Source organism: Pinus tabuliformis, chromosome 3_1 (assembly GCF_031772625.1).
Source record: "Pinus tabuliformis cultivar Carrire ecotype Pingquan chromosome 3_1, CPIR1, whole genome shotgun sequence".
In the NCBI taxonomy this organism is placed as follows: Eukaryota; Viridiplantae; Streptophyta; class Pinopsida; order Pinales; family Pinaceae; genus Pinus; species Pinus tabuliformis.
Window position 1 is genome coordinate 117498302 of NC_142301.1, and position 25144 is coordinate 117523445.

The 25144-nt window shown below is 37.6% G+C and overlaps 1 protein-coding gene across 1 annotated transcript in view; it reads right to left on the reverse strand.

Annotated features, from left to right (window-relative positions):
• Window positions 1-15826: 15826 nt before the first annotated feature.
• Window positions 15827-25144, reverse strand: part of DEG7 (DegP protease 7) — a 375281-nt gene continuing 365963 nt past the window's right edge. The window contains exons 18-24 of the mRNA XM_089410870.1: window positions 19166-19336; window positions 18914-18993; window positions 18300-18524; window positions 17888-18103; window positions 17592-17749; window positions 16994-17105; window positions 15827-16608 (exon numbers count right to left, since the gene is read on the reverse strand). Coding sequence (XP_089266996.1) covers window positions 16516-16608; window positions 16994-17105; window positions 17592-17749; window positions 17888-18103; window positions 18300-18524; window positions 18914-18993; window positions 19166-19336 — 1055 coding nt within the window. The 3' untranslated portion in view covers window positions 15827-16515. The remainder of the gene's footprint in view (window positions 16609-16993; window positions 17106-17591; window positions 17750-17887; window positions 18104-18299; window positions 18525-18913; window positions 18994-19165; window positions 19337-25144) is intronic.

A 25144-nucleotide genomic window follows, 5' to 3' on the forward strand; every position in this document is an offset into this window, starting at 1 on the left:
AGTTGAGAAATGCAATATGAGAATAAACCAAAGATTGGAGGATGTAACGGAAAACATCAGGAACTGGACCAAGAAGCCGTTCAAAAGCCTGATTCTCAATTCCCTGTGGAGTATTATACCAGGATTCCTGTACTGGACCCTCTGGAAAGAGCGAAACCATAGAATCTTCAACAACACCTACAGGTCTATAGATGCTCTGTGGCTCATCTTCAAAAAAACATACAGGAAACCTTGGCCATAAGAACCTGGCATGACACAGACATGCCAGAATCTCAGCAGGAGCGCAATATCTTGAAAGAATGGAATCTAGATCTCACCGCCTTAACCAAGGTTATCGCCAGTCCCACAATCAGATCCACCTCCCAATCATCCTGGTCCCCACCAGCATCCAACTCATTCAAGCTGAACTTCGATGGGGCGGCCAAAGGTAATCCTGGTCCTGCAGGATTTGGGGGAATCTTCAGAAGCCACACAGGAGCAATAGTGCACATATATTATGGATCAATAGGCAAAGATACCAACAATGCAGCAGAACTGGAAGGACTCTGGAAAGGAATTTGTATAGCTGAACAAAAACACTTCTTCCCTCTTGAAGTTGAAGGAGACTCTCTTATTCTTATAGCCGCGGCTAAAAGAATACAGGCTGGGGCCACGACAGTCAAGATCGCAACAAGTTGGAGACTGCTCAGCAGAATGGAATCCCTGGAGGAAAAGCTCAAAAATCCCCAAAGCATAACCTTCCATCATGTAAGAAGAACAGCAAACCAGGTAGCAGACAGAATGGCAAATCAAGGCGTATCTCAGTCACCACCATACTTCTCCGGCTCACTGGATATGGTAGATGATGATCAACTCAAAAAGGACTGCATCTCTTTGGTGCAAAAAGATCTCTCTCTCCCGGATGCGGGTGCTCTCCACGCGTAGAAGACCAGTGGCTCGTCACATGGGCAGGTGTCAGCCCGGACGAGCCACGCAGTACCTGGCCGTTGGTTTCATTAAGACGCCGGAAGGTGAACTCAAGCGAGGTTTGATGCAAGTCTTGTCTGCATTCATTGTTTACCTGCAACTTGGAGTGATGGCGCTTCATAAGCTCGATACCCCAGCCGCTTTCCGGTATTCCCTCGAAGTGTCGGGGCAAACGCTGGCAGAGAAGGAACATTCTCTGGTTCTGTGGCGGATTTCTCAGAGGAATTCCTGCTTGGTCGTGAATTGGACAATGCAGCGTGAACGGCTCAGAATGAGTAGCCGCCGAGGAAGTTCACGGGGTCGTGCTTCAACTCACCGGCCCGCCATCTCGCCCTCCTCCTCAGTGGAAGCAACCTCCGACCAGAACCGGAGCCAAGGCAGACCAGCAGGCCGTGGCAATGTGCATGGGCGGGGAGAAATAATGGACTGCGGCCATACAGAGCATCCTACAGTCAGATACAGAATTCCTTGCACTATGGCGAATACTACTCTCATCGTTTCTGTTTCTGTTGAACATTGTAGCAATTTCAGAGGACAATTGGAAGACATGCATGGTAACCCTCCTCAGGTTCAAAGGACGGCACCCATAGTAGATATGCAGGTGCCAGTTGTTGATATGCAGCGCCCTACAAGAGAAAGCATCCCCCCAGCTACTCAGGCTGCCTGCGCAGGCCCCAGTGAACCGGCTCAGAGGACTCTGCTCTCCGACTCGGAAGAATCTCAGAAATTCAAATGCAAAATGGAGGATGAGCCATACACCACAGACGATGAATAACTCCGCCAACAGTTCGCTCTTCGCTGCCTGGAAAGGAAAGCTTCTCTCTGTGTCTGTTCGTCTTTTCTGTTCTCTGTGTCTGTTCGTCTTTATGTTGGTCCATATGTTCTCTGTGTCGGAAATATACAAAGTCAAGGGTCGCAATGTTAGTAATGTTCGTCATACAATCCAATTTTTGTACCTGTTCCACTCTGGATATGTCCAAATATGAGAAAATGCCAATCTCTCTGGAGACGCAGGGCCACGGCCCTGTTGTAAAACTGCTGTAATTTTGACTTTTTGTAATATAATAGCATAGCCTGACTTAGAAAAAAATATATATATAAAAGTCACACTTAATATAAACTTTTATGATGTCACCACATTCAATAAATATAAAGGTCAGGGCTTTTCATATGACATGTTCACAATACTTTTTAAATAAAAAGTAATATTTATCTTTCACGTAAGAGCTGTATCCCTGTTTTTTCTTTAACTTTTAAAATACCATGGGCTATTACCATGGGTTGTTTTTAAAACCTCCTATAAAAAGTAATATTTACTTTTCTCGTAAGAGCTTTTGTATCCCTGTTTTTTCTTTAACTTTTAAAATACCATGGGCTATTACCATGGGTTGTTTTTAAAACCTCTTGTAAAAAGCAATATTTACCTTTCGCGTAAGAGCTTTTGTATCCTTGTTTTTTCTTTAACTTCTAAAATACCATGGGCTATTACCATGGGTTGTTTTTAAAACCACGAACTTCTCCACGTAAAAAGGTTTAAATATACTTGGCATGAGATTTTGTATCCGTTTTGTTTTTTCTTTTACTATTTTTTTTTTACTTATATTTTTTTTGGTTATTTTTGTTGGCATTATAACACAGGTTTGGCTCGATGACATAAGTGTTATCCTTGATGGCAACTCACTCAAATAGCAGATCACAAGTTCAGGCTCTCAAAATAGTAGAAAATAATATACCTGCAGGTTCCTGTTCACAAAGCCGCGGACATACGCAGGTGTGCCGAACAAAAGCTGCGGACATGTACGCAAGTGCTCTGAACAAAAAGTGCGGACGTAAAGTACATGCACTTTCATGCAGAGAAAAGCGCGCATGTGGGAAATATTATGGTTGGTCCATGGTATTTAGTCCAACATTTTTGATCCTATGGTTTTGGCCTGTGGTGTTTGCATCTAAAGTATTGAACCTAGGTTTTGGGTCCCTAGTATTAGATCTCTATGGTTTTGGACCATGGTTTGAGTAAGGCTTAGACTATAAAAGGGAAAGGAGATCATTTGGCTGGGGCAACTAACGTTTTAAATATCTTGAGATGAGCAAGATCTGAAATACTGGTGATTGGTTGGTAAGCTGGACCTGAACCAAGGAGAAACCTGAGCATTACAAGACGGATCTACTGATGGGTCGAGATCTCTTTGGCGTATAATCAGATCTGTAAATCTGATAATCTGGGGTATAATTGAAGTCTGATAAATTATCTATACCCGCAGGTTTGACACAGCGCAGGTGTGGATACCCGCAGGCTCGACACAGCGCAGGTGCGGATATACGCAGGCTCGACACAGCGCAGGCGCGGATACCCGCAGGCTCGACACAGCGTAGGCGCGGATACCCGAAGTCTCGACACAGTGCAGGCATGGATACCCGCAGGTTAAGGGAGTAAATATTGTGTATGTACGCAGGTTTATAGTGGTGAAGTTGCGGACTTTTCTTGAAATATGTTTTAGCTACTTTTGTCTATTACTGCAGTGTTCAGGGTTCTGAATTGGTGTCTGGTTACTGGTACTGTGTTCTAAGAAGTTATTGATTCAGTATTTGTACAAGGAATTTGGTTGATTGCAGATCTATTTGACGTTTGATTGATATTCATGGATCCAGTCTGAAAATTTATGAAACGTGGTCCCTGGAAGAAAAGAGAAGTCTTCTGTAGGTCAGCACCTACGTACTAGTACCTCAGCTAGTACAAGAGCAAAGGGGGTTGTAGCTCCCTTCCAGAAGAGTCTGGAGAACGAGAGAAGGTTGTAGCCTTCTGCAGGTTGAAGCCTGCGCACTGGTATAAGACTGCACCACTACAGAATCATTGTAAAAAGAAGTTTCTAATTGAAAGAAGATAGAGACATATTGCAGTAGGTGGTTTTCACCCACATTGGGCTTCCACCTTATATTTTGTGTTCTTCTGTGTGACTGTTTGCTCTACTTTTCTGTTCCTACATACTGTTATATGATTCTGACACATAGATTAATGATCAACATCTAAATAATAAATTAAATTATAAGTCTGTGAGGTATACGCAAGTTTCATTAGTCAGATATGCAAATCTTTGTATTGTTGAAAAGATACTGATTCACCCACCCCCCCTCAGTATTATTTCCAACAATTGGTATCAGAGCAGGTCCTTAAGGAAAATCTTGATCGCTTGAAGGAAGATCTATCATCATGGGCAACTACGAAAAGGAAGCATATATTAGGCCACCGATTTTTTATGGGAGCAACTTCGTCTATTGGAAGGTAAGAATCACTGCCTATCTTCAATCTCTTGGTACAAAAGTTTGGGATATTGTGGAAACACGATACACATTTCCATCAGCAACTCCTACAGATGCAGCTGGTAAGAAGCAATATGAAACAAATGCAAAAGCTGTCAATACTCTATTAGGAAGTCTATCTCAATCAGAATTCGTTAAGTTTATGCAGCTCAAAAGCGAAAAAGAAATATGGGACAAGATCATTCTGAGCTATGAAGGAGATGAACAGGTAAAACGAGCAAAATTACAAACTCTTAGAATTCAATACGAAAGTCTCAGAATGCATAATGATGAAAGTGTGGCTAACTATTTCCTACGTATAGATGAGATCGTAAATTGTATGAAAAACTTGGGTGAAAAAATAAAAGAAGTTTTTTGGTTGAAAAGGTTTTAAGATCTTTGTCTCCTAAGTTTGATTCAAAAGTTTCTGCCATAGAAGAAAAACAGAATCTACAGAGCCTTACCATGTCACAGCTGCACGAAATTCTAACTGCTTACGAAATGAGAAAAGGAAGACCATCAGACAGAAGAGAAGCTGCATTCAAGGCTTCAGGAAAATGAGATTACTATGAGTCAAGACATATGTTTGAAGAAGAGGAAGAATCAAATTTTGTCAAGGACCTTCAACGGGGAGCTGGAAGATTTAGAGGTACGCTGCCTTTCAAATGCTTTTCTTGTAGTAGAGTCGGTCATTATGATGCAAAATGTCCTCATAAAGATAAACTAGACAAAGTTAAGGAACCTGTTAGATGGAACAGAAAACAGAATGTAAATAAGAAGAGTTATTACGCGCATGAAGACAGTGATGGATTGTCAAATAGTGATGGAGATGAACAAGGTAATGATGATAGACTTTTGATGGCTTTTTGAAGATGATGATTTCTTGGATGCTATAAATGAAGAAGGTCTTTATGAATAAATTTCTAAACTTAAAGTTTGTTTAGAGGAAAAGAATATGATTATAAATACTATAACATTCCAACTTGCTGAAAAAGATAAACACAATGAAGAGTTAGAATGTGAAATTGTGGGACTTAGAAAAGAAATTGAGAAAACAAAAGCCCTTAATCTCAGGTTTGCTAGAGGATCTGAAACTCTAGATGAGATTATCAAAGTGCAGCGTTCTCCTCTAATCAAGACTGGCCTCGGATATTCCGAAGAAGCATCTCAAGCTCAGAAGCAAGCGTAGAAGTCATCCACCTCCAAAAGTTATCTTGATGCAGCAAGGAGAAGTGAACAAGTTGACAATCGATAACAAAAGCATAATGCAGATCACCAGGTAAATCAAGGACAATTTGCTTCAAGAATAATCAAACATTATCAAGTAAATCGGGGGCAATCTACGACAAGGAAGAACAGAAGCCTCAACCGACCACAAGTAAATCATTCTCAATTTGGCTCAAGAATGGATGGAAACTACATTCATATGGTTGGTAGATTTGATAATCGCAAGAATTTCTTCAATGGCCAATGTTTCTCTTGTCATAACTTTGGTCATAAACCTGCTCAATGTGTTGCCTACAAGACCATCATGACCAGGGAAGCTCAAAAACAAAGGAGTATGACAGGAATCATGAAATGAACCTACAATAACTTCTCTGCTCTTGAAAATGAAATAGAATGTTCTATCTGCAACAACTTCGGTCATGAAGATTCTGAATGTAGAAGCAGGGTTCGGCAAACAACTCAAAAGGAGCAAGCTTCATTGAGTTCCAAAACATGGAAAAAGAAAGAAACACAACCCGAAAGATGTGGGATAGCCTTATATGCAGAATGAAAGGAAAATCAATGGTACATCGACAATGGATACTCGAAACATATGACAGGTAATAAAGAAAAACTTCAGTCATATAGTGCCTTAGGAAAGGAAAAGAAGGTCTCATTTGGAAATGATACCCCTGCATTCATAAAAGGTAAAGGCCCTGTTCATTTGAAAGAAAAGGTCAAGGCTGGAAATGTTATGTTGTTGATGGCTTAAAGCATAATCTATTGAATGTCAGTCAGATGTGTGATCAAGTAACTGAGGTAATATTTCGATCAAATGGATGTATTGTTCGTGAGCTTGATACAGGGAAAACAGTGATTAGAGGCATAAGAACTCCGAATAAATTATACATACTCAAGGGAGAACAACAACAATGCTATTTAAGCAAGAATGATGAACACTGGCTATGGCACAGAAGGCTGGGGCATCTTAGCTTCTCTCAGATAAGGAAAGCATGCAAATATCAGGCAGTTCGTGATCTTCCTGACATCAGAATTCCAGAGAATACAATATGCAAATCATGTCAATTTGGTAAGCAAACCAGAACTAATTTCCCTGAGAAGGAAGGATCAGCTAGCAAGCCACTTGAACTTGTCCACACCAATATATGTGGTCCAACTAGGAAGAGGTCACCTCGAGGAGAAGAGTATTTCATATTGTTCATTGACGACTTTTCAAGGATGTGTTGGATAGGACTCATGAAGTATAAAGATGAAGTTTTCGAAAAGTTCAAGTCATTCAAAGCTTTGGTTGAAAACGAATCAGATCGCAGAATCAAATGCCTCAGATCTGATCAAGGGGAATTTACCTCAAATGAATTTTTCGATTTTTATGAAGAGCATGGAATAAGAAAGGAATTTTCTGCTGCAAGGACTCCTCAGCAAAATGGAGTAGTGGAAAGGATGAACAAAATGGTTCAACAAATGGCTCATGCTATGCTTGATGAGTCTGGAACTCCCACAACCTTCTGGGGTGAAGCCACATTTGCCGTTGTTACTATTCTCAACAAGACAAACGTCCGGGTAAACAACACTCAGACTCCTCATGAACTTTGGTACGGTAAGACTACCACGGTAAAATACTTCAAAAAATTTGGAAGCAAATGCTACATTAAAAGGACTGATGAAAATCTTGGCAAGTTTGAACCTAGAGCAGATGAAGGCATTTTACTTGGCTACTTTCCTCACAGTAAAGCTTACAAATGTTACAATAAAAGACTTGGTAAAATTGTTGAAAGTATTGATGTAGTGGTTGATGAAGAAGGAAACACTCATAGGCAAGTAAAATCTGAAGATTTCGAAGATGGCGAAGACTATCCGTCAACATCAAATCAGATTCATGACGAAGAAGAAACCCATGAGGCACCAGAAGAACAAATAAGGATAGAAGAAAAGACTCCATCCAGATATGTTCAGAAGAATCATCCAGAATCTCAAATTTTGGGACAGAAAGAGACAAGTGTACAAACAAGAAGAACCATTTCAGAAGCTTCAAGCCATCTAGCATTGCTCTCCTCCACTGAACCGCAGAATGTAGGAGAGGCTTGCAAAGATGAATGTTGGGTCAAGGCCATGGAGGAAGAACTCGAGCAGATTGAAAAGAATAACACTTGGGAGTTGGTTCCTAAACCAAAAGATAAGAATCTCATAGGGACAAAATGGATTTTCAAAAATAAGTTGAATGAAAATGGGGATGTGGTTAGAAACAAGGCAAGACTTGTTTGTAAAGGATATGCGCAACAAGAAGGCATAGACTTTGAAGAAACTTTTGCTCCAGTTGCCAGACTTGAGGCTATAAGAATGTTCCTTGCTCTCTCTAGCTTTCAGAAGTTCAAAGTATTTCAGATGGACGTAAAATCTGCCTTTCTGAATGGAGACTTAAATGAAGAAGTATATATTGAACAACCAGATGGGTTTATTCTTGGAAATGATCCAAAACTTGTATGCAGACTCAAAAAGGCTCTCTATGGCCTTAAACAGGCTCCAAGGGCGTGGTATTATCGGTTGGATAAGTACCTCCATCAACAAGGTTTTATAAAAGGATCGACTGATAGCAATCTATATATAAAAATTGACAATGATAAGTTGTTGATACTTGTTGTGTATGTTGATGATATCATCTTTGGTAGCAATGAAGAAGACATGAGTCAAAATTTTTCCTTGGTGATGCAGAAAGAGTTTGAAATCTCTATGCTTGGTGAGCTCACATATTTTCTTGGTTTACAAGTCCAACAAAACAAAGACAACATTTTTCTATCACAAACCAAATATCTCAAGCAGATCTTGAAGAAATATGGGATGGAGGATTCGAAACCAATATGTACCCCTATGGTGATAGGATGCAGCCTCAACGCAAATGATGAATCGACAGTTGTACATCAACCAACCTATAGATCCATGATTGGTAGTCTGCTCTATCTAACAGGTACTCGACCAGACATTATGCATGCAATGGGAATAGTTGGAAGGTTTCAGGCAAATCCAAAGGAAACTCATCTTCAAGTAGTTAAGAGAATTTTCAAGTATCTTCAAGGAACTCAAAACTATGGCTTATGGTATCCTAGAGGTACAGATCTCAAACTTCATGCATACACTGATGCGGATTGGACAGGAAGCATGGATGACAGGAAAAGCACTAGTGGTGGTGCATTCTTCATGGGTCCTAGATTAGTATCTTGGTTAAGCAAGAAACAAAGCTCTATTGCATTATCTACGACTGAAGCAGAATATGTAGCTGCTGCATCTTGCTGCACACAACTTCTTTGGATGATGCAAACATTGCACGATCTTCAAATCACTTGTACTCCACCTATCTCCATTTTTTGTGATAATACAAGTGCAATCAGTATTTCAAAGAATCCTGTCATGCATTCAAAGACTAAGCACATACAGATCAAGTGTCATTTTCTCTGAGAACAAGTGCTTGAACAAAAGGTCAAACTGGAGTATTTCCCTCTAAGGAACAAGTTGATGATATTCTCACCAAATCACTACCCAGGGAGACCTTTGAATACCTCAGACAAACGCTGGAGGTAGTTGATGCATCATCTTGCTGTTGAATCTTGTCTGTTTCAGAGATTGTTGGTTGTATGCGAGTTTCATATGGGGTATACGTGTACATATGCTAGTTTATGTGGATACAGTTGACTTGAAGAAAAACAAGGATGAGAAGAGTCTGATATGGGTCTGTCAGAGACAATCTGGCACAGGTTCAGGGGGAGCATATATTCTTCTAATAATGCATTGTTGGCATTATCATAGAAGATCTTGGTTCAATTCTTCAGTTATTTTGATTTCAAGAGGAGCAAGTGCAAAAGGAGAGCATGAATATTGATCTGAATAATGATTGACAGATGCTGCTGATATTTTGTCTCTATCTTTCTTTTGTCAAGGTCATGTAACGGCCTATCTTGGTGCCCCACTATGCCTGGGATGGATAATGCAATATGCTTATTATATCATGTATCCCCACTTGGTTGGGAGTCGTATGTATGAGTCTTTGGTGTTAAAGTCAGTTATGATGTATAAAGTCATATTTCTTTGGTAGGACATCTTCTTGTAGATCTTGCCTATATGTCAGGGGGAGCTTGGACAGCACAACAGAGCAGAGATTTCAGCATGTACTCAAGGGGAGCATAACCCTTTGCCCTTGATGTCAAACGGGGAGAAAATATTTGAGTGTCTTTGGGTTTCCATCAAGTCCAAAGGGGGAGATTGTTGGCATTATAACACAGGTTAAGATTTGAGTGTCTTTGGGTTGCCACCAAGTCCAAAGGGGGAGATTGTTGGCATTATAACACAGGTTTGGCTCGATGACATAACTGTTGTCCTTGATGACAACTCACTCAAATAGCAGATCACAAGTTCAAGCTCTCAAAATAGTAGAAAATAAGATACACACAGGTTCCTGTTCACAAAGCCGTGGACGTACGCAAGTGCACCGAACAAAAGCTGCGGATATGTACGCAGGTGCTCCGAACAAAAAGTGCGGACGTAAAGTACACGCACTTTCATGTAGAGAAAAACACACACGTGGGAAATCTTATGGTTGGTCCATGGTATTTAGTCCGACATTTTTGATCCTGTGGTTTTGGTCCGTGGTGTTTGCATCTAAAGTATTGAACCCAGGTTTTGGGTCCCTAGTATTGGATCTCTATGGTTTTGGACCATGGTTTGAGTAAGGCCTAGACTATAAAAAGGAAAGGAGATCATTTGGCTGGGGCAACTAATGTGTTGAATATCTTGAGATGAACAAGATCTGAAATACTGGTGATTGGTTGGTGAGCTGACCCTGAATCAAGGAGAAACCTGAGCATTACAATACGGATCTACTGATAGGTTGAGATCTCTTTGGCGCATGATCAGATCTGTAAATCTGATAATCTGGGGTATAATTGAAGTCTGATAAATTATCTATACCTGCAGGTTTGACACAGCGCAGGCACGGATACCCGCAGGCTCGACACAGCGCAGGCGCGGATATACGTAGGTTTGATACAGCACAGGCGCGGATACCCGCAGGTTTGACACAACACAAGCGCAGATACCCACAATCTCGACACAGCGCAAGCACGGATACTCGCACGCTCCAAACAGCACAGGCGGGGATACCCGCAAGCTCGACACAGCGTAAGCGCGGATACCCGTAGGTTAAGGAAGTGAATACTGCGTATGTACGCAGGTTTCTAGTGGTGAAGTTGCAGACTTTTCTTGAAATATGTTTTAGCTGCTTTTGTCTATTACTGAAGTGTTCAAGGTTCTGAATTGGTGTCAGGTTTCATAGTCAAATCTGCAAATCTTTGTATTGTTGAAAAAACACTGATTCACCCCCCCCTCTAAGTATTATTTCCAACAATTTTATTTATTTATTTATTTATTTTTTTTTTTTATGGCCAAAGGCCTAGAAAAATGGAGAAAAAGAAAAACTCTCGAATTCTGAGCAAAATGCTTCAATTGTAGGGCAGCAAGGTTGACGAATTTTGATAGCCAATGACTTGGATCAGAGACCGAACTCTGTACACCGGTTAAGCAACCGACAAGACCAAACTCCTCTGATACCAAATGAAGCGAACAAAGTTCCTTTTATAAATTAATTACTCCAAAAGACTTGGAATATCAAGATATCCATTAAGGATATAAATATTATATTAAATATAAATAAGAATGAAAGTGATTTACAATGAGAATGAAAGGCTTGCTTATATATCAATCGTCTCTTCATGAAGAGTCATGTCCTATTAGACATGCCTCTTCAACCTAATCACTAGCTTAACTAACTATTATTTATGTTTATTATCATTTATATTATTTTACATTATTTATATATATTTTATTCGTTAAGTTCTGATTTTTTACCAAGTTGGAGCGTTGGAAGGATTGGAGTCCTTATTTTTTGACCAAGTTGGAGCTTGGAAGTTGTTGAGGATTGGAGTCATCATCTTGACCAAGTAGAATCTTGGATCTATTTAAGGTTGGAGCCTTAGAAAAATAAAAAACATTATTGTATTGCTTGGAGCCTAATTTGTTGTACAAGAAGATTGGAGTCCTCACTATTTTGAACAATAAAAATAATTTTTTATTCTATTTCTTTTGTTTTGGTTTATTTTCTGACAAAATATTAACTAGCATTAAATAACAATTGAAAGAAACGTTGATTCCCCGCTCCCCGCGCCCCCAGGCCCCCTTGCGACCCCCCCACCAATGTTTCCAACACTAGGCTCTTTTCACTACTCTATGTACAATTCTTCCTCAATTATCCTACCAAGGAAAGTTGTCTTCACATCCATCTAATGTATCGAGAAAGCCATGTCAATACACTGTCGAAATAGGGCATTCAATGGGGGAAGTAACCCATGCAAATAATATAGTTTCAAATCTTGATTCTCATGTCCTCCTGAGTTAAAATCTTGGGCTCATTTGTTCTTTAGAGTATTTGGGCTCTCTTTTTTGGGAATAACTCTCCCTTAGATCGACCCTTTCACCATATGTCAAATATGAAGCCAAACATTCAACCCAAGATTTGTTGGAAATAATATTGAGAGGGGGGAGGGGAGCGAATTAGTATTATCAAATCTATAACTTTTTCATTTCCATAATCAGATTTATATATGCTACTTCATTGAAGGTAACTCGTGTGTACGCAACTGTATTTACGGCAACTAGCGTATATTCAACAGACTTATTATTCATATAATTCATCATATATTGATATTTAATCAGTGCATGAGACATTTATTAACCATATAAACAGTAACCATGTGCAGTAATAACAAAACATACCATCACACATAAGAAACAAACATAACACCAAAATTTAAGGTGGAAACCCAATGTGGGTGAAAACCACCTGTTGTTGTCATCCCTGTCTTCTTTTAATAATAAGAAAATATGTTTACAATCTTGTACCGGTGCAGACTCATACGAGTACACAACCTTCTACCTGCAAAAGGTTACAATGTTATCTCATTATCCAGCTTCTACTAGAAGAGAGCTACAATCCCCTAGCTCTTGTACTATCCAATAAGTTTATTTACGTAGGTGCTAGCCTACAGAAATACTCCACTCTTCCACGAGGGATCATGTTTCATAAATTTTCAGACTAGATGCTTCTGGCACATATCAAAACATATGAAGACCTTGATTTATCAATAACCCATCAGAATTTTAGAAACTCAAACTTCATCAACCAACATGCAGTTAATCTGAAACAATCAGATCATTGTCATCAGAACACTGTGCTGAACCCAGAGACTTGCATCGACATTCAAAACTAACTGAAACCTCAAAAATTCATGTGTCAAACTGTATATGCTACTTCAATGAAGAAAACTTGCGTGTATATGCCACTTCCTTCAGCCCAACCTGCATATACCTCTAAATATTCTGAATCATCAAATCTCTGAATCACAAACTGTACCAACCAGCAATATACTAAACATCTACTATCAACTTACAGAACTTTACACAGGCATGCAACAGAAAACACTTCTTACTTATACAATCAATCAAATATCAACCTCCTTATGCATTTAGATTTACATTCAGATCTCAGAAGACTTCATTGACAGAGAAAAGTAAAATAGTAGTAGAAATAAATCAGCGATACTAATCTGATAGATCAGTCATCTCTAAACATCAAACCTTTCTTTTGTATACGCTACTTGAAAGAACAAAACTTGCGTGTATACGCTCTTTTATTGAGACGAACCTGCATATAGATTTGCAAATATTGACTCAAAACTTTGCTGCAATTTCAGACTTCAGACAAACCGAAATCATGATAGGAAACAAATAAAACAGACACAAAACATAAGATCTAGTCTCAACCAATATCAAATCATTCAAGAATAAGTCATTTCAGGTCTCATGATCCTGATCCAATATTCAACTCAAGATGTACATAAATATTTCAGATCTAGTCCCAAACATAACCTTGCAACATAAAATATAATTCAAATAGAAGTAATCCTTAGAATCTTATTCACTTACACATCTGGCCTTATGATCCTTTCTTCTTTATATAGTTTTTGGCCTTTCTCAATACCATGGACCGAATCCACTTAGGACCAATACCTTGGATCAAATACCATGGACCGAATACCTCAGACTAAATACCTAGGGTCAATATCATGGTCCAAAAATACCTTGGACTAAATACCTCGAACCAAAACCATGGTTTTCAACATGTACGCACTTTCCCTTCTATGGGATTGTGTGTGTACGTTATACGCTTTTTCTGTTCTGCATACTTGCATGTATATGCTACTTGGACTAAGTGAACCTGTGTATATCTCTTAAACTGCTCTTACATCATCTTCTTCTTCAACTTCTTCATTTTGGTCAATAGATCTCTGTACCATTGCCCTGTAACCTCTGAATATCCATGTTGTACTGTGAGTTGCCTTTTACCAAAACTGAATTGACCTGTGAGTGAGTTGCCATCAAGGATAAAACTTGTATCATAATGCCAACAAAATTCTCAGTTATCATCCAACATCTTTTCAAAATAGGTATTCACATGACCAATACCTTCTATGAGAAGATATAACATGTTTCGGTTACCTCAAAGCCACATCAAAAAAAAATTAAACCTAACCAACACTAATTGAGTTCAATTTGACAATTATTCAAGGTCTCATCCACGATGACCTCATATTTAAACTTCGCCTTCTTACACACCATCTTGGATTGTGCAATTGAAACAAATTATCAAATTAGATAAAACAATTATCTTCATAGTTATTTCTAACATAAAACCTAATCAAATTATCAAACTAGATAATACAATTATCTTCTTAGTTATTTCTAACATAAAACCTAATGCACCCAATATAACATGCATACAACAATTTAATAACAATGGCCAGTCCAACCATATGAATCTACTTTTTGAATGATATAATGTGAGCATATGAGACTATATACTACAATGTCCTATTTAAGTGTGTCCGCTAATGGGAGGACATCAATGTGATAATTACAAATCAAACTCAAAGCTAATATAAATAATTTCATTTGTATAAACATTAGAAAACAAATATATGAGGCAATGGAATCTCCAAATCTTATCAACATTGTTTGCTGAATAATCCATCTTTTAACTCAATGAAAGCTCTTATCATGCAATGTATTGCAACTGGAACAAAAGAGAAACTGCTCGCTCAGTGAAGTCTTGGGTATCCATTTTTTAACTCAATGAAAGCTCTTATTATGCTATGTATTGCAACTGCAACAAAAGAGAAACTTCTTGCTCAGTGAAGTCTTGAGCATCCATTTTCTAACTCAATGGAGGTTTGTATTCCAATTTTTAACTCGTGTTTTCATTCAAAAATATATTGCAACTTTAAAAAACGCTCATTCGTGAAACTCACATGGAGTTAAAATGTACTTTGTGAAACTTGCACCTTATTTATTATTGGTGACTCAAAGGTAATGCGATTATGTATTTTATTGTCTTTATGAATACTTCTTACACCTCATTTATTATTGTTGACTCGAAGGTAATGAGATTATGGGTTTTTTATTGTGTTTATGAATACTTCTTATATAATGGTCTAATGACAGAGGATGAAAAGGATTCTACATATTATATGCTAACAATCAACAACATATCACAAACATCACTCTTGATAAAAACTTATGGCTCTAAATATATTCCCTCTCAATGCAACTTTGGGCCAAAATGGTATGCAAACATATACATTCCACAAAGCAACCAACTATATTAGACCGCTTAAATAAAAATTAATGATCTAAATTACTCTAAACAATGACATGAATAAGCATAATCTACTTCATGATTTGAATCCTCTAAATTAGTAAGGATTTATCCCAAATGATTTGCAATCAGCTATAAATGTCTCCATTCAGAGAATATTGTACCAAATGCACCTCTTACATATTGCAAATTGGATAGCTCAACAACTGGCCCAACTGGGATACAAAAGTCACAATCACATATCCCTAATACATGATGCTATCCCTTCACATTATTAATGTCTTCAAATAACCCATATATTCTAAGTGCAATCACACGTCGCTAACACAATCATACAGATGATACAAAGGATCTTTCAAATGAAAATCCTCAGACAATGTGCTGACAACAAACCATTGGTATGGTGCACTCTCATGAGTGATGCATTCGCTAAGAATATTTAACTCTGTATAATAATTGTTGTTGCCAATTATCACATTATCAATTTTATAGCTTTTGATAATCCTTCCATTTCAGTTACAGCATCTTGATTGATCAACTCTTGGATTATCTAATTGCCAGAAATATACAGTCTGCAAAAGATTCTGAGGAATGCTGCTGAATTTATTTTTAGAGATTGATCTTATTTCAAAAGCTGCATTCTTCCTATTATTAGTGCTGCTAATCCCGAATGCTTATTGAGTTTAATATATCGATTCAAGGGTATAATTCCCACATATGATACTAGAGAAACATCAAAGCTATGATTAAGAGCATATGCTAAGCATTAGAAAATTTAACCCTTAATCTATGGCTCACGTGATGTTTTGCATCATATAGCCTCATGGAGAGTTTCTTCTGCCTATCTGCAATCGAGGTGGAAAAATTTGAACTGCCTTGCTCTTGGGATTTGCTTATGCTCAAGGCAGCAGTTTTGTTACTCCAATGTTTTTGTAGCAATTATTAAGCAGAACAAGGAATCCATGAAACTATTCACTCTTATATTACATGGATAATCGCCTGACATGAGTGTAGGCATGGTATAGAAGCCTCCAAAGCACTATACAAACTCTCTGCACCTTCCATCACTATGACAAAGCCACAACAAGTTGTTGAGTGGAGGCTGATACACAGCGCTTTGCTTCAAAGGATAGGCAGAGGCACAATGAGATGTAGTGAAATGAAATGCTCAAATTTAGAAACCAACCTCATTAAGAATTATCCCCCAAAGCTTTGATGGTTCTCCGATACCATGCTGCAGTCTCAGGGTCAAAGGTCAGTTCCCATGTAGGCTAGTAGTGTAGATCTTGCTTCAAAGTAAAAACACGTGGCTTTCCATTCAAATGGACAGTCCTGACACGAACAAACTCACCATGCTCCAGTTCCTGAACCACAAAATTGAGTTAGCAATGTAATAGAAAGTCACTGGAATACATAACAGGTTGAAACAGTCCACGGGAACTCTACACAGAACCTTGATAAGTGGCACAAAGTAATGGTAGTAAAATTGGCATAAAAATAAACAACTCAACAGGCTATAATGGCATTTATGTTAGATGCTACAACTGAAGAAATTCTGCAAGAAATGGTGTGGTTTTCAAGACCAAAACTCGAGCTTGTTATAATTGCTCTGATATTGGTCTTGTAATATTTTAAGGGCAGATCCAAAGGTGACAAAATATTTCCAATAAGCATCCAAATACATGCCATAGATCTACTACTAACATTACTGCATTTTAAAACACAGAAAAGTTTACAAAATAAACATACCTTTGTTACATTTACAAATGTCTGTAGATCAGGAGTTGGCTTTCCATTCACTTCAACAATCCACTGCAATGCATAAAGTCCATATCGATGCACAGGGCTGCCATGGCACCATCTGTATGAAACCGAATTATTTTAGACTCTTAGGCAGACAGCATAAAGAATAACCAACTTGGTAATTTGGTATACACCAGTGTTGCAAAACTCTTACTAGGGAATAACCCAGTCAAGGTCTAGAATAAATGACTCGCGAAAGCACAGAAAAATAATCCAAAACTTCAATAAAATTCCATTTATTTGCCCAATTCATGAAAGATTTAAATGCCCTCAAACAGCACACCGGAACTAGCTTTTCATTGGCACGGCACAATCAGTAAGATTGTGTGAGGAAAAAGAGAGTGACAACCACATTTTATGAAAAAAAGATTGTTAGAGCAGCAATTTTGAAAAGAAACACCATTAACTCTTGCAATATTCATGAGTCTGCACAATTTCTTGTTGAGTTCCACTGACGGGGAAAAATGCAATCACATCAATTTTTCAGAGAGTTTTGCAACACTGGTCTACACAAAATAAATACGAGGTTATGGCTCACCCTTACCTTGCCACATATACCCCATGCCCTTCTTCTGGTAAAAATCCCAATGCACGGACAGCTGGGTGTGGGTCCTGAACAACAGACCCACACCAATTTGCCATGTGCGTTGTTCCAAACCCATCTCTTACATCAGTCCCTACAAGAAGCTCCAACTCCAAACCCTGATGCATTAATTCAATACTTAGCTTCTCCAATAGGTTCAATTAATACCAGGATTTCAACTTATCAAGAAAAGGTTATAATAGTAGAATGTTCCTATTTTGATCTAAAAATAAAAAAATAAAATCCATGATATACACCTGACGAAAAACTGTCATCCTTAGATTTCCTTCTGGATCCTTGCACTCATCAAGGCGTTGGCAAGCATTCTCCACATCACGAAAATTGGTAATTGGTTCCCCATCTATGGCTAATAGCATGTCCCCTTGCTCCAAAACAAGTTCTGCTCGTGATCCAGCCAAACAACCCTTTACACGTAGCACCTGTCGTCTGATAGAATCCTTTTTTGCTAATGCCTATGACAATCAAAATTAAAATGGGATCAAAACACATTATATCTATCTGAATACATCTGGATACAAGTTCAATTTTCAACTTAGAATGGGTATGCAGGATAATTTTAAAGTCTAAACTAAAACAGCAAGCTTATGTGTATCTCAGGCTTCCCTTGGAACACGGAAGTCAGATTTAGTTCTAGTTGAGGAGACATACTCTAACCCACTCGTCACTTAATCCAAAGCTGCGGGCCTTTGAAAGTAAAGTTGGATAAAGCTCAGCCTCTAAGATGCGGACAAGAGGCATAGGCCTTTTGATTCCATTTATAAGCAAAGGTGGACCTTCAGTGCCATTTATAATCTTATCTAACACCTGACTAATAGCATAAATCGGAATCCCTCGTACAAACTGATGATCATCTGAACTATCGCTATATTTCACCTGTTCAGTGCAATACAAATACTAAATTTAGTATCTTATATGGCCTTTCCAGCAGGTTCCTACCAAATTTATCTGATAATACATGTCAAAGTACATTGTGCGAAGCATTCAATTTTAAACCTTCAAAATATCTACTTTACAGAGAGAGAATGGTCAGTCGTTCAATGACTAACTTCACTACACGTGAATAGTTATTATTAAAGTCAGAATTTGAGAAAAAAATAATTCAGAAATGCCCATATAAAAAGAAAACTCACATGGGAGAGAAAATAAAAGACAAAATTATATTAATGTGCACTTATGAGAAGAGATGATCAATGGGTCTAGTCATAGTAAGAAATGAAACGAAAACAACTTAGAGGAAAGAATATAAGAAAAAAGAAGCAAACCTGTGTAGAGAAGCTTCCCCATAATGCCTGAACTCTTCCCAGCTCATCTGCTAGAACACCAGAAAATGTATGCCCAAAATCTGCAAAAAATTGGCAATGTAATGTACTCCATTAATTTTTAATCTGAAAAGCAATCTCATGCTGTGACTGAACAAAAATCAATGCTTTAGAAGAATGCTGAGAATACTAGTTTCCGTTCTTTGTAATAGTGTAAATGCAATCAACTCCTTGAGCATTTGTAATAAAGATTACCTGTGTCTAATTCAATGACCTCCATGTTCATGGCTCTATGCCGAGGGCAATCAGCTGCACCAATATTCAAGGCAGCTCCTGGGTTTGTGACAATGGACTTACGTGATGTAGCTTGTAAGCTCCGATTTAAACCAACAAGATAGACAGCATCACCCCTACGCAAGGCAGGTTCTATTACCCAAAAAAGTACAATCAATATGTAAGAGTCAGATACCATTGTACTTTCAGACCAAATGCTCATACACTTCACTCAAATACATTACCCAATCTAAATGGCACCAACCATTTATATCATTTTGATCCCTTCTGTTTGCATCCATTTTCTAAATCTATTGCCAATCTTGCATTATTTTCTGACTTTCCTTTGTATTGAAATTTTTTTATCTGATCTAATCCTTACATATGTCTTGATCAAAGCAAGGACAGTTCGCTTTGATAAGCAACAAAACAGGGCTGAGAAGATTCAACAAAGAGATTGTTATGAATGGGCTTGATCCCCTAACCAAAACATACAGATCTGTTTGTTTTCGTGATATACCCCTGAAATGGAGCGTTGCTTTGAACTTTCATTGGAGTGCAATGACCAGTAGTTCATATATGGGAAATATCCAGCAGAAGAACAAAGAGTTGAAATCAATATTGGATGAATAAGATATATAATTGATAATTAATGAATGAAATGATACAATGAGCCTTGTGATGATATATTTATAATATATATCCAATGAACCAATGTTATGAAAACTGGACCAGTGATGGAATCGGTCAACCCAAAAACTGTGAACTGGCCAGGAATTGGAGAAAACCAGACCAAAAGATTGGTGGACCAAAAAATACATAAAATATTCAAATTTAGTAAAAAATCATATGTATTCACGTGCATCCATATGAATCCAAACCATTATACACAAATAAGCAAATTTTCTAGTGTATAGCAAGGGTGCATATAACCAAAATAGCATAGAGTGAAATCCATATCTGAACCCAAAATACAGTGACAAGGAGGCTCTAAATGGACTCTAGAGTCCATAAAAAAATCATGCTACAACAAATAACTGCATATAATCAAAGTCCTTCCTATATCGGAGTCGTCATAATTAATATTTGTTAGAATTCCATGCACCCTGTTACCCACCAAAATGGGTAACCTTACAAGAGAAAACTTTTCTCCAGTTCTTCCCATCCAGCTGGCCAGCTAGGCAGCCCCTGACAGCCACCACTAACAAAATATGTGCCATTATATATCTGCCACCTCCATCAGCCGCATACTTCTCACCCATCTCGCAAAAGCACATGAACGAAGGTGCACTTCCAATCAAAAGGTACTTTAATCATTTTGCAATCGGGTGCTTATTCTTATTTGTATTTGGGCATTTGGTATGGATTATGGGGTGACCTGAAAGGAGGGGTTTTGACCATTATCTTGTTCTCTCACCTTAAATGGGGGGTTAATCTTCGATCCTAGTCCAATGGGACCTCCCCTAATGGCCCAATGGGTATGGGAGGGGCACTATTTGGGTGGGTCTTGCCAAGTTCTTGGACATGAGGTAGGGCCTTGTACAAATACAAATCCAGAAATCATCCGAAGAGCCCTCAAATCATTGGAAGAAATAGAGCAAACCAAATTGTTCAATTCAGCTCTGAAGAGTCAAATAGCAGGGAGTAGAGTGTCAAGATTCGGAGGTGACCATGAGAGTGGTATTGGTTCTACTTCACCATCAGCATCTACACCCAACCATGTAGCTACCTCATCATTTTTTGTTCCTAGAACAACACCTAGTGCAAAACCATCTATCTCTTTAATTATTAAAAAAAGGGAGAAGGAAGAAGCTGAGAAGTTGTTGGGCAAGTTTCTTCTTTGGAGTGATATTCCTTTCAGCGTTGCCAGGAACAATCCATTTTTCCAGCGCGCGGTTGATGCTATTGCTATTGTTGGCCCAGGGTACAAAGTCCCTTCATATGATGACTTTAGAGGGTGCATTCTTCAAAATCAAAAGGTTGACTGCACTAAGAGATTGGAGGAGTTTAGGGCATCATGGGCACACAGGATGCATTGTGATGTTAGATGGTTAGACCGATCAAAAGGGTAGAAGCCTTATTAACTTCTTGGTTAATTGTCCCAAGGGGACAATGTTATGTATTGATGCATATGCACATAAAAAATGCATGGTTATTATGTGATTTGTTGGATGTGTTCATTCAGGAGGTGGGTCCACAACATGTTGTCCAAGTCATAACAGGCAATGCTGCAAATTATGTTGTTGCTGGCAAGATGCTTATGGAGAGGCACCCTATCTTATTTTGGACACCTTGTGCTGCACACTGCATTGATTTGATGTTGGAGGACATGGGAAAAGTTCCTTTTGTCAACGATATTGTTGAGTCATCAAAAAACATTACAAAATTTATATATAATCATGCATTTGTGCTTCATTGGATGAGAACATTCACCAACAAGAAGGAGTTGGTGCGCCCTGCCATTACACGGTTTGCCACTAGTTTCATATCTCTTCAATCCCTCTTGAATTCTATGTACGATGTGAAGAGAATGTTTCTTTTAGAGGAGTGGTGTGCTTTGGCATTTAGCCGAAAACCAGAGAGAGAGGCCATATGCAGGTTCGTTTCATACCAGGAAAGCTTCTGGGCGAGAGTGTAGGAGGTGTGTAACATTACTGAACCTTTGGTAAAGGTTCTTTCATTAGTTGATGGAGACAAGCCCGCAATGGGATACTTGTATAAGGCCATGGATAGGGCCAAAGAATCCAGTCAGAGCTATTATGATGATAAGGGGGGATGAAGGGTTTGAGAAACAAAAACTCTTATGGGAAGTGATTGATGAACGATGGAACAATACACTCCATCGTCCCATTCACACTGCAGGGATCTACGTGAACCCCGCATTTTTTTATCACTATGGTTTCTTATTTGATGCTGAGGTCATGGATGGATTCTTCACTTGTGTTCAGAGGATGGTGCCATCTCCAGCAAAACGTACAAAAATCTCCAAAGAAATGGAGATATACAGGATGGTAGGTAGCACATTTAGCTTTGACATGGCTATTGTGGATAGGAAGCCTAAAATGCCAGGTAAGCTTTAGTTTGTTTCAAATTTCATTATCTCTTCAAGTTCATACTTTGCTTCAACTTTCAACTTTCATTCTTTTTTTATGTTTATTTTATTTGTTGTAGACGCATCGTGGAAAAGCTATCGTGGCAAAGTACCCAATCTCCAAAGACTTGCCATTCGAGTGCTCATGAAGTGAACAAAGTTCCTTCTACAGATTAATTACTCCAAAAGACTTGGAATATCAAGATATCCATGAGGATACAAATATTATATATTAAATTTCTGAATAAGAATGAGAATGAACGATAATGATTTACAATGAGAATGAGAGGCTTGCTTATATATCAAGCAATTGTCTCTTCATGAAAAGTCATGTCCTATTTAGACATGCCTCTTCAACCTAACTACTAATTATTATTAACTAATCAATATTACAATTATCCTTTCTACTATTTTATTCGTAACATTGCCTTCTTCCTCAAAAACTTTGTCCTCAAAGCTTGTCGATGAAAAAGGCTTGATCTCTTTTTCGGCTTCAAATGACTTTCTCTCTTGGAACAATCATCTTCGTTGATACAAGCTGATATGATCTTCTAAGTGACAAACAAAATTGTCACACTGAGAAGGGATCAGACCATCCTAGATTAATCTTTTGTGTAGTATTCTGATCACTGGAATTTTGTAACGACTTGTCAGTATAAGACGGAATTGATGTTACATCATTATTCTTTGGAACATCAATTTGTTGTTTCTGGTCTGAATAGTCCCAATACGTAGTTGAGTTGATTTGTCTAATCTCGTGATTCAGATGTCGATATGGAACCTTTTTGGTTTGACTTTCCCTTATTAAGTGTGTGGAAAATTTTTGATTTACTTCAGCGAACAATGTTGTTGATTTTGTTACCCAACCTTCACTTGGGGTGTTTATCATCTGAATTGCAACATCCAAGCGTGTCGTTTCTTTCACTGACTTGTCTTCTTGAGTAGTCATATTCACTGGATCAGTATTTGTTCCCTTATTTTCAACTTGAACTGTTGCGACTGGAGATTTCTACACTTCTTCTTGAGTGAATTGTTCTAACTTGTCTTTTAATGCTTTCTTATCATCCTTAAGTTTCTTAATTTGTGTGAGTAGACTTTGATTATGGTTTCTCAGTCGTAAAAGTTCTTTGATTTCTGATTTATCGACCTTATTTTCAGCGTTTTGAAATTTAAGCTTTTTATCTTTTAGATCTCTGGTTTGTTCTAGTAAATTTTTATTAAGGTTCTTTAAACACAAGGTTTCTTCTTCTTGTTCTGATAAGTGCTTCTTGAGTTCTTTCTTTGTGATCTTAGTCTTCTTCACTTGTGCTAGTAATTTTTTGGCGTGGTCCTTGAGATGAGAAATTTCTTCGCCCTTTTCCATTGTTTCTTTGTAATGCATATCCACAAGATCTTTATGTTCGTGTTCTAATGCTTTCTTGTTTTGCTGGATTTTGTCTATTTTGCCATTCTCTTGATCTTCTTGCACTTTCTCGGTACACTGGATTACATCATTCTGTGGGACTGATGATAGACGTTCAACTTGGAATAGGGATTCCATTCTCTTTCTCTGCTCAACATGTTGTTGCTTAAGTATTGTGATTAATTGTTCTATATCTCTTTTTTGTTCATTACTTAGAGATTCCATTTTTTTCACTTCTTTTATCTCCCTTTTTTTTCCAACAATTTTTTTATTTTTATTTTTTTTATATATGATATATTCTATTTTTTTTTTACTCAATTTTTTTTTTTGTAATACCTTGATACTTCCCTTAATCTATTACACTTTATGTAGTATAATATTTTTAATCATATTCTATATATATATATATGAAGTTCCTTCACTTCATATGCAACTTCCTTTCTCTTTTTTTTGTTATTATACCTTCAATTTTATTAACTTTTATCTTCTTCTTTTTTAAATACCTTCAAAGTTCAAAACTTATCGTTTATGCTCCTTTTTTTTCTCAAAAAAAAAATTTCTTCCACTTTTTTTTTTTATATATGAGTTTGTATATATTTTTTTTCCCAAATTATATATATATATTATTTTTTTATATGTTGATTTTTCACTTTTTAATATAACTTTCTTTATAATTCCCCAAACGTGTGATTAGGAAATTTTATTTTACTTAATTCTTCACCTTTCTTTATGTTAAGATCCCCTCCTTAATAACTTTAGTAATTATTATTTTCACTTTATAACTTTCTTTACTACTAAAAAAAGGTCACGTCTTAATGCATGAAAAGTCATGCTTTGATACCAAATGAAGCGAACAAAGTTCCTTCTACAGATTAATTACTCCAAAAGACTTGGAATATCAAGATATCCATGAGGATACAAATATTATATATTAAATGTATGAATAAGAATGAGAATGAATGATAATGGTTTACAATGAGAACGAGAGGCTTGGTTATATATCAAGCGTCTCTTCATGAAGAGTCATGTCCTATTTAGACATGCCTCTTCAACCTAACTACTAATTATTATTAACTAATCAATATTACAATTATCCTTTTTACTTATATTTATATTATTTATATATTTTATTTGTAACAGCTCAGCGAAACATGTAGCTCTTCAGGATGCGAGTGCAACTAGAAGGTAGTTGAAAAATTACACACCAAGAAGCGCAACAAGCTAAAATATTCCAAAGTTCCAATTAATTTTTTGAATTCATTAAATAATAATTTTTTATAATTATTATTTTATTATTTATAATTTATTAGTTTATGACCCTTGTATGGGATGGAGTCCCAACAACTTCATGACATGGTCTATGTCTACTACAATCTTCGATTGTGGGTGAGGCAACTTGAGAGAACACCTGATGTAGAGGCCATCTCATTAGATGGGATTGACGCCATTGCTACATGGAGAGTTGAGG